The sequence below is a fragment of the Zingiber officinale genome, chromosome 7B, assembly GCF_018446385.1.
Source record: "Zingiber officinale cultivar Zhangliang chromosome 7B, Zo_v1.1, whole genome shotgun sequence".
NCBI classification, from domain to species: Eukaryota; Viridiplantae; Streptophyta; class Magnoliopsida; order Zingiberales; family Zingiberaceae; genus Zingiber; species Zingiber officinale.
This window is the reverse complement of record NC_055999.1, coordinates 105,714,108-105,725,710: the sequence shown is the minus strand read 5'-3', so window position 1 is coordinate 105,725,710 and position 11,603 is coordinate 105,714,108. Positions and strand designations below refer to the sequence as shown.

At 36.0% G+C, this 11,603-nt stretch overlaps 1 protein-coding gene across 1 annotated transcript; it reads left to right on the top strand.

Moving 5' to 3' along the window:
• Window positions 1–3,448: 3,448 nt before the first annotated feature.
• LOC122006719 (box C/D snoRNA protein 1-like) lies at window positions 3,449–10,310 on the top strand. The gene is made up of 4 exons (XM_042562316.1): window positions 3,449–3,717; window positions 9,113–9,333; window positions 9,414–9,615; window positions 10,060–10,310. Exons 1-4 carry the CDS (start codon window positions 3,695–3,697, stop codon window positions 10,130–10,132), a joined length of 519 nt encoding a protein of 172 aa, XP_042418250.1. The 5' UTR covers window positions 3,449–3,694; the 3' UTR covers window positions 10,133–10,310.
• Window positions 10,311–11,603: the final 1,293 nt, after the last annotated feature.

The window sequence follows — 11,603 nt, the reverse complement described above, 5'->3', positions numbered from 1 at the left end:
TGTTGGGTGCTTGGAAGTCTTTAAAAAAACGACTAGTCAACTACTCTATGCTTATTAGGATTGCACCTGAATTCTCAATCTTCCTTTTCATCTTTGATCTTCCTAGACGAGGTTTTTTTTTTTTTTTTTGAAAGACGCCATTAGAATTGTAAATTCTCAAAATACGCATCAGAGTTGTCAAAGAACATATTTATTTTTCATTTTACCTTTTCCATCCACCACTTTAGTACTACATTCAAAGAATAGTATTATGATGCTAAATTTTAAAAATCAATATCATTGTAATGTTGATTTTCAAAAATCAACAGTACTATAGTAATTTTGATTTTAGAGTTTATATAACACTATACAACAATAATGATGTTTTTTTAAACTCCAACACTTCTGATGTTGTTTTTAAAATGTGAAAATAAAATGGAAAAAAAAAATAGCTCTTTCAGAAATTTCAAAGTTAGGTGTGTAAAATTTTACAATTTTAAATTCGCCTTTGGTCAATTATTTTTTTTTCTTCTAACTATTTTATTAACAACACAACAAGGGTGGGCTGCCATGATACTACCACATGCTAAACTAGAGCATTAGTCTATGAATGAAATGGTACGCTACAAGGATTTGTAATTGAGAAAGTAGCGCTATGTGCAGAGTGAATGGCATGACGCAGTTTGGGTTTATCTCGACTGAAACAAGATATTGTTTTAAATTGAGCTACTTCACTTTAGCTGTCATGCTAAAGTTGCATGAGATAACAGTTAGGCGACATCCAAATCCAACCAACTAATTAGATAGAAATTTGGACAAAATTAATGAAATAAAAGGTGGGAAAATAACCTCTCACTGACTTTTCTAGACTTGATCATAAACATATTAGAAAATAAATATTGTAAATCAGAATATAGTTATCCCTGATTATTATAAAAAAAAATGCAACAATTACCAGAATATCAAACGACTAAATTAAAATTTATTTATAGATGTGTCAATCTTGAATTATTATTCTTCAAGTCATTTCCTTTTTGAGTTTTGTATTTTCTTTTTTTGCATTATTCTTCCAACTTGATCAAACCATATTAGAAATACAAGTATTCCATGATTATTATCAATAGAGAAAAATGTCGATTCCTAAATTACCAAATGCTAAAATTAAATTTAAAATTTATCGGCAAATGTGCCAGTCTAATAGCTAGAAAAATGTATTTAGCTAACAGGAAATGCAATCCTACTTGTTAGTTTAGGAAGTCGACCATGGCTACATGATGACTTCGAGTAGATATAATAGTTGAGCACTTAAATAAATAAAAGTTAGATCAATGTAATGCTATCGTCAAATTCAATAGGTAGCAATGCGTAGTATCCACAAACATCCTAAACCGAATCTTTCCTTCCTAATCTAAACAATTGGCCAACTACAATATTTTTCACCTTCTAATATAAATCAAATCAATGACGAACCAAAATTGAGGAAGGAAAGCAAAATCATTTATTTCTTCCTCTTTTGTTTTTTCCTTCTACATCGAAAGTAAAATGAGGATTTCTTGCTCTTTTCTCTCTCCTGTCTCGCTTCTTGGTTCTATTCTCTCAGCCAGATATGTCCTAAAATTGATAGTTTAAATCAACCTCAACAGCCTTCCTCACCAATATCGTTATCTCTACTTCTGCCCATCATTTTAACTCATTAAAATATCTTCATATCATCCACACACAATTTGCCATGCAAGCCCACAGTATCGATCAGTTGTCATACATCCTGTTTGCCCCATCATCAAACCAACAAACCTTATCCAGAATTTCTTATTAATAACACAATCATACAGAGGCGTAGCTGTACCCAAATGGTTTGTATCAATGGGTTGAGGAGCACGGATCCTTGCGGACCATAGGATGTTGATCTATTTTGATAGACCCTATCTGTTAAACGGATGAGGTCCATCATAATCCACCAATCAAAGGCAATGGACCAGAAGATCCGTTCAACTGGGTCGAGTGCTGCAGCAAATAACCCACCCAATTAGGAACTGTTCAATAGCTGATTTATTGCATCAATCTTTTGCATCATCATAATAATTGCTTCATAAAGGACAAAGGAGTTACTGGATAGCCTCCACAAGAAACTAGAATTGCTGAGATTTTATCCCAATCTGCAAATATGAAACAGTCTTCTACATTCTTATCATAAAAAATTGTAAGAATTTCTAGCCGAGAGATTCTCATGCCCATCCATCAACCGAATTCAATAATCTTTACCATCTGATTTTGAGCCATAGATAGATATAATGAACGCAACATTATTCTCCACAAAAGTTGTCCTCGGCATATCTTCATTCCAATCCCCCTCGTTCAGCTTATAAGAAACAAGAAAATACTCATCCCCGAATCCACATAAGAAATGCAGGCCTCAAGCTTAATGGGATGCTGTCGGATCATCCTAGATATATGTCCTAGCACCGTCACAAGCATATTTTATCAATCAAATTCTCACCTCCTTGATAATACACTGAAGATATGGAAGTAGTTTCCTACATTCTTCCAAGGGTGCTAAGAGAGGGTATTCATTCGAAGCCTGATTAATTCAAACTTACTCCTCTTTCTTGGGGAAAGGAAGCACATGCCCAAACTCCTGTACAACTTATTAAGCAATTATCTTGTTCTGGTGGTAGAGAAACCCTTTGTCAATCCTTTAAGCAGTCAAGAAATGAACAAGTATGGAATCAATAACAGAGTCTATTAAAACTGCTTTAGCAGCAGCCTGAAAGATGAAGCTGCGAGATCTTAAGTTGACTTGTGCAACGTTTAGTCCAACGTAAAGATTTGGCAGTTGAAGTTAGCTGGAGCGGACAATCAACTACTATGTTTGGTGGCAGATTCAAACGATCACCCATGAATTGGACAATCAGCTACTAACAGTGTTCCATACTAGAAACTAAGCATTAGCAACTAAATATTTGTTAGCCAATATCATACTGAAATGGACAATGATTCACAAAGAAGAGTGGGACAAAAACAAAAATCTTCCTTTTTTACTTCAGACTGCATTTTCCTTGTTTCTAGCATACTCCAACATACTGAAACAAATAAGTGAATTTTAAATCTGACCTTGTGATTTTGCTTACCAATGTTGACTTATTTGGCGATGTTTCTTTGATGCTTGTCTTCTCAGTGAAGCGGCATATAGCGACCCCGACTCGTTTTCCAGGCAGTGGCCGGTCGGTGTGCAGCTACGATTCGTCGAATACCTTTCTGGCCTTGCGGAAGAACACGGCGTCCCTGTTCTTCCACCTCTTCGGATGCGCCATAACGAACACCAACTCGCCCTTCACCAACGCTCGCAGCGTCCGCAGTAGCGGATCGATGAGGTGGTCGTAGTAGACCACGTCCGACGCCAGGACGGCGTCGAACGCCGGCCTCCCGTCGACGAGGAACGCCGCCGCGTCCTCGTCCTCCCCCCACCGAAGCTGGCGCACGTCGACGGAACCTCCGCGGGCTGCAACGGAGTCGGAGTTGGCGTCCACGTTGAACCGAAGGTTGGGGAGGACATGGGGAAGGAGGGCGGAGGGGCAGAAGTCGAGGAGCGTAACAAGGGAGGAGACTGCAGGCCAGATCTGGAAGGAGAGTCCCTGTGAGCGGATCTGGCAGACAAGCACCGTGGATTGGATGGAGCTCAAATGGTAGCGCCACTCGCCGCTCGCCTCCCCACCAAATGCCGCAGCCTCGTCGTCGCAGGTACTTCATCTCCTAGAATTTGTTCGGGCTCTTTTTCGCCTCCTCCATTAAAGAGGAAAAGGGGATCTTCGTTCGCCATCTCTTCGCCGGGAAATGATCGCCGGCGTCTAGGGCTTAGGGTAAAGCGAATGGAATGGGTTTAACCATCGGAAGTTGTGTTATATGTTTTTCCCCGAGTTTTTACTTAATTTTTGTGGGGGAAAAAAAAGGATTACCCACAAGCCGAGCTTAGAACATCCATATCGATTCATCTATCACTATATCTAAAATTTTAGATAAATAATTCATTATATTAAATTTAGACAATTATTTTTCACTGTCCACTACATCAACTATCCTAAAATTTTCATCATCTTCAAAAAATTTTATTATTTTCTTCTCTTTCTTCTATTTTTTATTATTATATTTATAGAATGAGTGGAAGGAGAGAGAATGAGTGAAAGGAGAGAGATTGAAAAGAAATATTATTATATATTTAGGGTAGAGTTTTCATTCCCTAAATTTAGATAATCATTATTCATTAAATCTAAATTTAGAGAATAGATATGGTAGCTGATGCAAAGGATTTTTAGCTATCTATCTAAAATTTAGGATAAAATCTTTGGATATGGTAGATGATGTATATGATAGATTATTATAAGTGAAAAGGGATTGACTCTTCAAGGCAATAATTCCTAAGAATAAAATCTCTCTTATTTAAATGCTTAGACGAGAGTAGAGGAATGTTTGAGGTTGATATGGGTTAGGTTTAGTAGGTCCCTAGTGAAAAGATGAAAAAAGAGATAGCAGAATTAAGCAAGCATGAATATCGGTCGTTATCGGCCGGAATAACATGTCTAAGGAAATATAGGCCAATATCGGCCAGGATAATATGCTTAAGGAAATACAGGGCAATACCGGACGAGATAATACTCTTAATAAAATATAGGTCAATATCGGCTGGGACAACACACTCAAGAAAATATAGATCTATATCGGCCGGGATAACATGCCTAATAAAACATAGGTCCATATCGACATGCCTAATAAAATATAGGTCAATATCGACCGAGATAACATGCCTAATAAAATATAGGTCCATATCGGTCGGGATAACATGCTTCAGAAAATATAGACCAATATCGGCCGGGATAACAAACTTAATGAAAATATAAGTCGATATAGGCCAGGGTAAAAAATATTTTGAGAATATTTATAAATACATTTGTAGTATGTGATTGTATAACAGGTTTGCTAATTTGGCGGGAAGAATGCTTTTAGACTCTTCTACAGGCACTAGGCGACAAAGAAGGTACATCTGTGGTACAAAAAAGATTCTTTAAAAAGTTATTTTCTGCAAGTACATGGTTTACGTTATCGCATAACAAACTCTAACAAATCGGGATCCACTTCATGACTACGGAGGTTATATGAGGTGGTATAAAAAGGGGAATCTTCTCCGTTGGCCAGGTATGCTCATGCTTTCACTCACACTCGCAACCCACATTACAAACCCTAATTTCTGTTCATGTTCATCTTCTTCCTTCTTTCTTTTCCACACTAAGAGAGATCACTAACTTGAGCGTCGGAGGGCCTAGCCAAGAATTCCCACCCCGGTCTTAGATCACTGACGATAATGTTGGTGGTTCTCTGGTGCGCAGGAAGTCATCGGAGTTCCAAATATTGACATTTTTCACTGAAGCCTTCCTTTCTTATTTGGATCGTAGTACAAGGAGGGCGTCCTGTGGATTCATTCTCCCAGATCCGCTTTGGATTTCTCGAATCGACCTTCCACAGGTGTTATTCTTCATCAGCGGTGAAGTTTTCTCCCAGCTTTATATTTTGTCAAGCTTCTTAGACAGGATCAGAGGTGAACATATCACTTTTTATCATAGGAAGAAGTACAAAAAGGACGACTCACTCCATACATCCCTTTTAAAATAATAAGGTTGTTATATTCGATTTTATTATCTCACGTCACATATATATATATATATATATATATATATATATATATATATATATATATATATATATATATATATATATATATATTTATATATATATATATATATATATATATATATATATATATATATATATATATATATATATATATATATATATAGTATTAGGCGGATTTAACATGTTCAACAATATTTATATTGTAACAATTATGTAACTATTACAATACACAAACTTATCTTCTTCAACAATATATTGTTATGTTATAGTAACTAAAAACTAATATCTATTATAATGCAAACTTGTCTTATTCAAAAACGTTACGTTATACCAACTATGAAATGCAAATGTTATACTACTGTAGCAGTTGCAAAACAGTAGCTACTACAATGTGGACTTATCTTATTCATACAACTAGCTACTACAATGTGGACTTATCTTATTCATACAACTAGCTGATGGAACTAAGTGACGGGATATAATAATGTGGAAACAATGTATTAGAGGGCAGTTGAATAATTGCCCCTTTAATGATGACAAAAAATTAAGGCATCCTTTTGAATTTTGGCTTTATTTTTTTTTTGGACAATAGTCAAAATGGTATCTCTTTTTATTGAAATCATCGAAGAGGCGCCCAAAAGGGCATCCCAAAAATGATATAGTTATCTTTAAGTATACTATTTGAGGTGACATTTAGTTTAAAAGTTTGAGAATAAAGGAATGTATTCATTCTTAAATCTTATGTTTGGTTGATGGGAATGAAACTTCAAAACTTAAGTATTGATGAAGCTCATCTTCTCCCTTGGGTTTTGATGAGAATATATGAATGAGAATTAAATTTTGGACGAAAATATTCTTAATATATTTGTTCAATTTTTCTTTCATATTACTTTCTCTCTCCCTATTCTTTCTCATCATACTTTCTTTCACATCATTCTCTCTCATCGTGTTTTTCTCTCACATTTATTTTTCTCTCGCATCTAATTTTTTCTCTTATTTTCCTCTAAGCGTAAAAAACGAGGCAGGATCTCCTGGACCACTTTTTGTGGTCCAGGGGATGTGTCACTCGCATTTACGGCCGGATCACAGTCGCGATCCGGCCGCAAATGGTTGTGATCCCTTTTTGGGTTCACCGTCCCCATCATGTTATAGTTTTTGTTCGGAGCGAGCGGCCGGAGGCTGCCCGGAGGACACCCTCGCTCGGTGCCCAGTAACCTTGTCACTTATCCACCACCCGAGGCCTTCGGGCGGCCTCCGACCGCTCGTTCTAAACAAAAACTATAACCTGGTGGGGACGGTGAACATAGGAAGGGATCGCAACCATTTGCGGCCGAATTGCGCCCGCGATCTGGCAACAAATGAGAGTGACACATCCCCTGAACCACAAAAAAGTGGTCCAGGAGATCTGTGCTCGTAAAAAAAGATATTTTGATTTATTCCAATAAAAAATATTCAACTAATCAAATATTATTTTTAACAGTGATATCCATGCTCATACTCATTCTTATTCTACAATATTATGATTTTCATTCTCATTCTCATTCTCATTCCTAAGATAAGAACCAAACTCCACCTTTGAATCGATCAACCAATTATATAAACAAGACAAATTCATGTTGTAGTTGCTACAAATATTATAGCATCGATAGTTTCCTAGCTACTACAAATATTATAAGGGCTAAAGTTTTATAGCTACTATAACACACACTTAACTTGTTTAAAAACAATCACATAGCTATTAAAATACAAATTTTATATGTTCACCTAACATTCATATGGTAACAATTACAACTCGTAGCAACTATAATGTAGACTTATTATATTTAATAACATTCATATTGTAGCAGCTATAAATTATAGTTGCTACAATTCAAATTTATTATGTTCAACAACATTCACATTTTAATAATTATGAAATTGTAGTTTATATAAATATTAATAACTATAATTTCATAACTATTATAATACAAATTTGTTTTATTCATACAATTGATTGACTAGTTCAGAATTTAATACTCGTGACAAGAGATAATAATATCAAATAATGTAACAACAACGAAGATAAATATAAGGTCCACGAAGATAAATATAGGGTCATTAGAAATATAATGATATTAATTTAGGTAAATTTAATATTTATAGGGTCCACGAAGATAGATAAAATTTAAGAAAAAAAATAGGAGATGTCCTCTTCTCACAATAACATCTCATTCCGCTTCAATCATTTTTTTTATTTATGTTTTTTTTAAAATTTTTAATATTATTGTAACAGCTATAATTTTTTCCCCTTATAGTTGAAACAACTATAGAATTATACCTACATGGGCACTCCAATTTTAATTAATATTAATAATATAGTTCATAGTATAATATGCAACATATAGGAGATTATAGTCGTTGCATACTTATAATAGTTACCCTCGGACTACGATGTCAATGATATTTAAGTGATTTTCATATATCTATGGTTCAATTATCAGATATAATGTACTATAGAGTATTTTTTTCTCTAATAGGATGACAAACTTAAGAGATTGATTGCTAGGTAATGAAATGTTTATACTTATAGATTTACCTGAGTAGTCGAAGAGAAATTACTTAAATTAATTCGAAAAAGTAGAAAACTAGATTATAAAAAAATCGTAATTATAATATTTATTTCTAATTAATATTGATTATAATATAATTGACTATGCCAATGAAAGTATTTATAGTCAATGTTAGAGCAAAGGTGAATCCGACCCCTCAAGGCCTCACACTTTTTGAAGGCATGAATCATTAGGGGAGGGTATTTACTCTAGCACAAATATTTTGCTATAATATCGACCCCAATATCTATTATAGTAAATTATTCATATAAGTATCAACTATGTCAATCTATGAGGTAGTAGCTATTATTATAATATCATTCAAAATAAAAATATACCAAGATAGAATAAAACGTTTTGATAACAAATAAAAATGCATCTTTTAATGCCACGATTAGACTTTTAAGTATTTAATCAGACATCTAAAAATTAAATTAAATCTTAACTGTGATATATTGTAAGAAATTTTATTTTCTAATTTAGCCTGGTCACTGATCGGATTAATCACTCTTCAATTGGTTTGATAAATTGAATCTGGACGTTATAAAAAACACATCTTTCTATTAAAGGGAGGTCTTTTTGATTTTTGCCCTATAAGTTTTTGTTTTCATGTTTCATTTTGGTTTAGGTAAATAAAAATTGGGAATTACATTAGCAGGAGGAGGCTAAAAATGATATGTATAAGAAAAAAAATTTAATGAAAATTTTAAGAATAGATATAAAATGATGAGACCTACAAAAAATGAAATGATGGATCATGACTTTATGTGTCTATCCTTAAGATTTTCATTAAATTTTGTTGCTTGTGCATCTAATTGCTCTTTTGAAAAATAGATGGTAAATATGTTCGCGTTTTCTTAAAGTTTTGGTCCATCCTCTGAAGAACAAAACCCTTCTCTTCGACTTACGCTAACGACATGGCCGGTTCAGAACCCGTGGAAGTACCGTTGCCCCGGTTGCTCTCTCCTTACCTGTAGCTTACCCTGTGTCAAGTCACACAAGCAGCGAACCAGCTGCACAGGAAAGCGGAACCGGACCGACTTCGTCCCCCTTTCCCAGTTCGATGACAGTCTCCTCCTCTCCGGTCAGTGAATCTTCAGTGATTTTGTCAAGGCCTTGCCTCGATCGCTAACTCGCCTTCTTTTGCCTTTTGGATGAGTAAAGATTACAGCTTGTTGGAGGAGACGAAGAGGCTGGTGGAATCGGCTCATCAGGCGATTTCTGGGTTCGGTAGCAACATCAGGTTTCAGCTTCCGATGAGGCTGCACATGCTCCGGAATGCCGCTAATCGTCGGAGGACTCGGCTTTTGGTCCTTCCACAGGGCATGTCCATGAGACGGAACAACCAGTCTCGCTACTACAGGAGGTTGGTTTATTATCTCCATTCAAAGCTGCAATATTGTCTTACAATGCTGGTTAGACTAAAAGGTATATTTCTAGTTTTCAACTGGAAAAAAAGAGTTTTTTTTATTATCATTGTTTCCTGTTTCATGTTAATCAGTAACGTGCATTTCAATTTTGATGTCGGAAACTTGATATAGTGTAAACAAAGATTTGAATTGATGTAGATTTGTCTCTTTTAATCCTGTTCTCCTTGCTGATAATTTAAGATTGAAAATCTAAAAACATTAAGTCCTGAAATATCATCTTCGCATTGACTATGATTCTATTTTTTGAATAATTTCATTATTGGATTTTGTTCTTGTTTCTCCTTTTTCTTCGTCTATGAGGCATAAACACCAAGCAATGTATGAATTACAGTGTAAATATTTGTCTCCTTTTTGACACTTCATTTTGGTTGTTATGGTAGGAACAATTGTATATATTGGACTGTGGAGTGGAGGTTCAGTTCAACAGATATTATTTTAATGGACCATGAGTAAGTTTCTAAATGCAATAGTTGCTGTTTCATGGAAAGAGGCTTGATTTTACTACATATCTTTGCCATTATATGTGTAAATTGTTGTTGCTAATAATTTTGAATGGTTGCTGTGGTTGGAAACTTCAGCCTTTTGTTTCGTTGTACTTAAATCAGAAACTTGAAGTGTAATGCTTCTTTTCAGTGTTGATGAGCATGTGAACTTGTCCACTATTGTTGAGAAACATCTAGCACCTAGCCCATGGAGCGGTCAGCTGAAATCATTTCGCAGTGTAAATTTGGATGATTTGAAGTTTTTCATGCGGAAGAATTCAAAGGTTCTACCGCAATAAGTGGTGTTAATTATATGTTACACGTATTGTCTTCTCTATTTCACTTATTTTCTTGACATTTTGGCATGGGACGAAGTCACCATACCGCCAGTTGAACATAAGGGCTCCTCTAGGCCAATAATTGTCAAACACTGTGATTATGGAGTACCCAGTGATACATGTTTTCCTTCTCAGAGTTATAATTTCGAAGTGGAGAAGACAAAGTCATTTATAAAGGAGGAAAATTCACATTTCCACAATTGTATCTCAAGCCCCAAGAATGTTCCCTTTAGGGAAGAGGAAATTGAAGAAGGCAAGCTGCCTTTAGTTACGAATGTTGTGGATCTTATGCATTGCAGTGTTGGTGTAATATCCCTTGGGTCAAGATTGATCAGGTGAACTAAGCTTGAGTTAGCTCAAACTTGAGTTTTGATGTTTGGTTTCGATATTTGACAATATATGGAGATTGCAGGTGTAATCGTCCCTTTGGGGAGATTGTTGATGCAATTCCCCTCTAGTCAAGATTTGACCAGTTTGATGTGAAGGAGAGTCAAGTAGGTCAAGATTGACCGGATACTTGACTAGGAAAACCCTAACTGAAGGTTAGGCAAAGGCAAGTCCTGATGAGTGAAGCCAGACAGTTGAAAAGTCTCGGCGAGTGAAGTCGGGCAGTGGGAAAATCTTAGTGAGTGAAGCCAAGTGAAAATCCTAGTGAATGAAGCTAGGTGAAAGTCTTGGTGAGTGAAACTAGGCAGTTGGAAAGTCTCGGTGAGTGAAGCCGGGTAATGGAAAAATCCTGGTGAGTGAAGCTAGGTGAAAATCCTAATGAGTGAAGCTAGGTGAAAGTCCTGATGAGTGAAGCCAAGCAGGTGAAAGTCCTATTGAGTGAAGCTAGGCAGATGGGAAGACCTGGTGAGTGAAACCACACGCGTGGAAATCCAGGTGGGTTAAGGTTGACCGGACACCCGGTGTTGGGAAGTCCAAGTAGGTCAAAGGATTAACCGGATATTTGGCGCAAGGAAATCTAGATGGGTCAAGGGTGACTGGACATCTGGTGGAAGGAAGTCCAAGTGGGTCATGGAGGACCGGACACTTGGCACGGGACGGTAAGTCTAATAGGTCAAGGTTGACCGGACACTTGGCACGAGGAGAAAAGTCCAAGTG